Source organism: Limulus polyphemus, unplaced genomic scaffold (assembly GCF_000517525.1).
Source record: "Limulus polyphemus unplaced genomic scaffold, Limulus_polyphemus-2.1.2 Scaffold10, whole genome shotgun sequence".
Taxonomy (NCBI): domain Eukaryota; kingdom Metazoa; phylum Arthropoda; class Merostomata; order Xiphosura; family Limulidae; genus Limulus; species Limulus polyphemus.
This window is the reverse complement of record NW_013665620.1, coordinates 770,754-772,086: the sequence shown is the minus strand read 5'-3', so window position 1 is coordinate 772,086 and position 1,333 is coordinate 770,754. Positions and strand designations below refer to the sequence as shown.

The 1,333-nt window shown below is 28.0% G+C and overlaps 1 protein-coding gene across 1 annotated transcript in view; it reads left to right on the top strand.

Annotated features, from left to right (window-relative positions):
- The window catches only part of LOC106478400 (cathepsin L-like), a 28,063-nt gene that overhangs the window by 7,873 nt on the left and 18,857 nt on the right, over positions 1 to 1,333 (top strand). The window contains exon 3 of the mRNA XM_013938949.2: positions 695 to 802. Coding sequence (XP_013794403.1) covers positions 695 to 802 — 108 coding nt within the window. The remainder of the gene's footprint in view (positions 1 to 694; positions 803 to 1,333) is intronic.

Here is a 1,333-nt window from a genome sequence, read left to right as displayed (position 1 = left end):
AACCATTTCTTTATAACAGAACACAATTTTAAATAAAAGTACTCTCCTCACAACAAGAACACGACTTTCACTAGAACTTAACATTAGGGTTTGATTATATTTTTATTGATGTAATTTTTAAATGTAGTAATAAAAAACTAGAGTTCTTAAAAAAAAACTTATTCTTTCAATAAAGGGTAGCGCTTTTAATATATAAAAGCATTAAGGTTTATATCCGTAAAATTTATTAAAATTTTGAGCTCTGTACATTAAATCATTTTCATGCAATGAGTTGTGTTTGACTAAAGAACAAATCCAAACACTTTTCCCATGCAGTACTTCCCAGAAAAAAAAATCGTTTTTTAGAAAATGTTCACTTTTTTACAATTGCCTATGAACACTAAAATTACTAATTAGCAGCACAAACAGCTGGCTGCAGGGTGGCATTTCTGCTAGTGTACATAATGGCACACTGTGGCAAAGGCCACTCAGTCAGTATACATGTGATTTGGATATGTTTATTCAACAAGACTGAATTGGGATGTTATCCTTACATAAACTTTTCTTGTTTTCTCTCTCTCTATTACATAAATAACTAAATATTAGGGAAAAGAATTAACTGTTTTAGTAATTAAAACAGTGTAGGAAGTATTTTAAAATATATGATAAAAAAAAATATTTTTTTTTTGTTTAAAAAGCATTTTTTGTTTTACAGCTGTCACAACTTTGTACAGTCACTGTGTGGGTTAAGTCATGGATTCCATATCATGAACTAAAGGACTTTGAATGCAATGAGAAGCTACCTAAACCATCTAAGCAAAAGGTAGTCAACCAGTAATTGTGCTTGTCAGAAACACACATACATAATTATAGAATTGGCACATGGTCACATTTTTTTTTTAAAGAGCAAATAGAATGCTTAATAGACTACTTATAAATTTCATGCATTGGTGTTTATATAAACTATACTGTATTTGGAAAAGTTTTGTGTGCTAATTATGTACTTTTAAATTGTTCTTGAAATAATAAAGATATATATCAAGAAAAAGTAACTTATCCATTATGTAGAATTTCTTGTCTAATTTTGTACTGGCTATTAGTCTTTGTGGTTTAATGCAAACTTGAAAACAGATACATTTCACACACATTATATGTATGGGCATCAGTCAGAATACAAACCTATACAGGAAAGATATGCAAGAATTTGGTGAGTGCACTAATAAAGTTTTTATTTTTCTCAAACTTATTAACTCACTATTTTAAAATGAGCAAAAATGAAAATAATCACATAATTTTTCTTAATTTCTGCATGTAATTATATGTAGGTATTATAAATGACTGAATTGTTTATTTT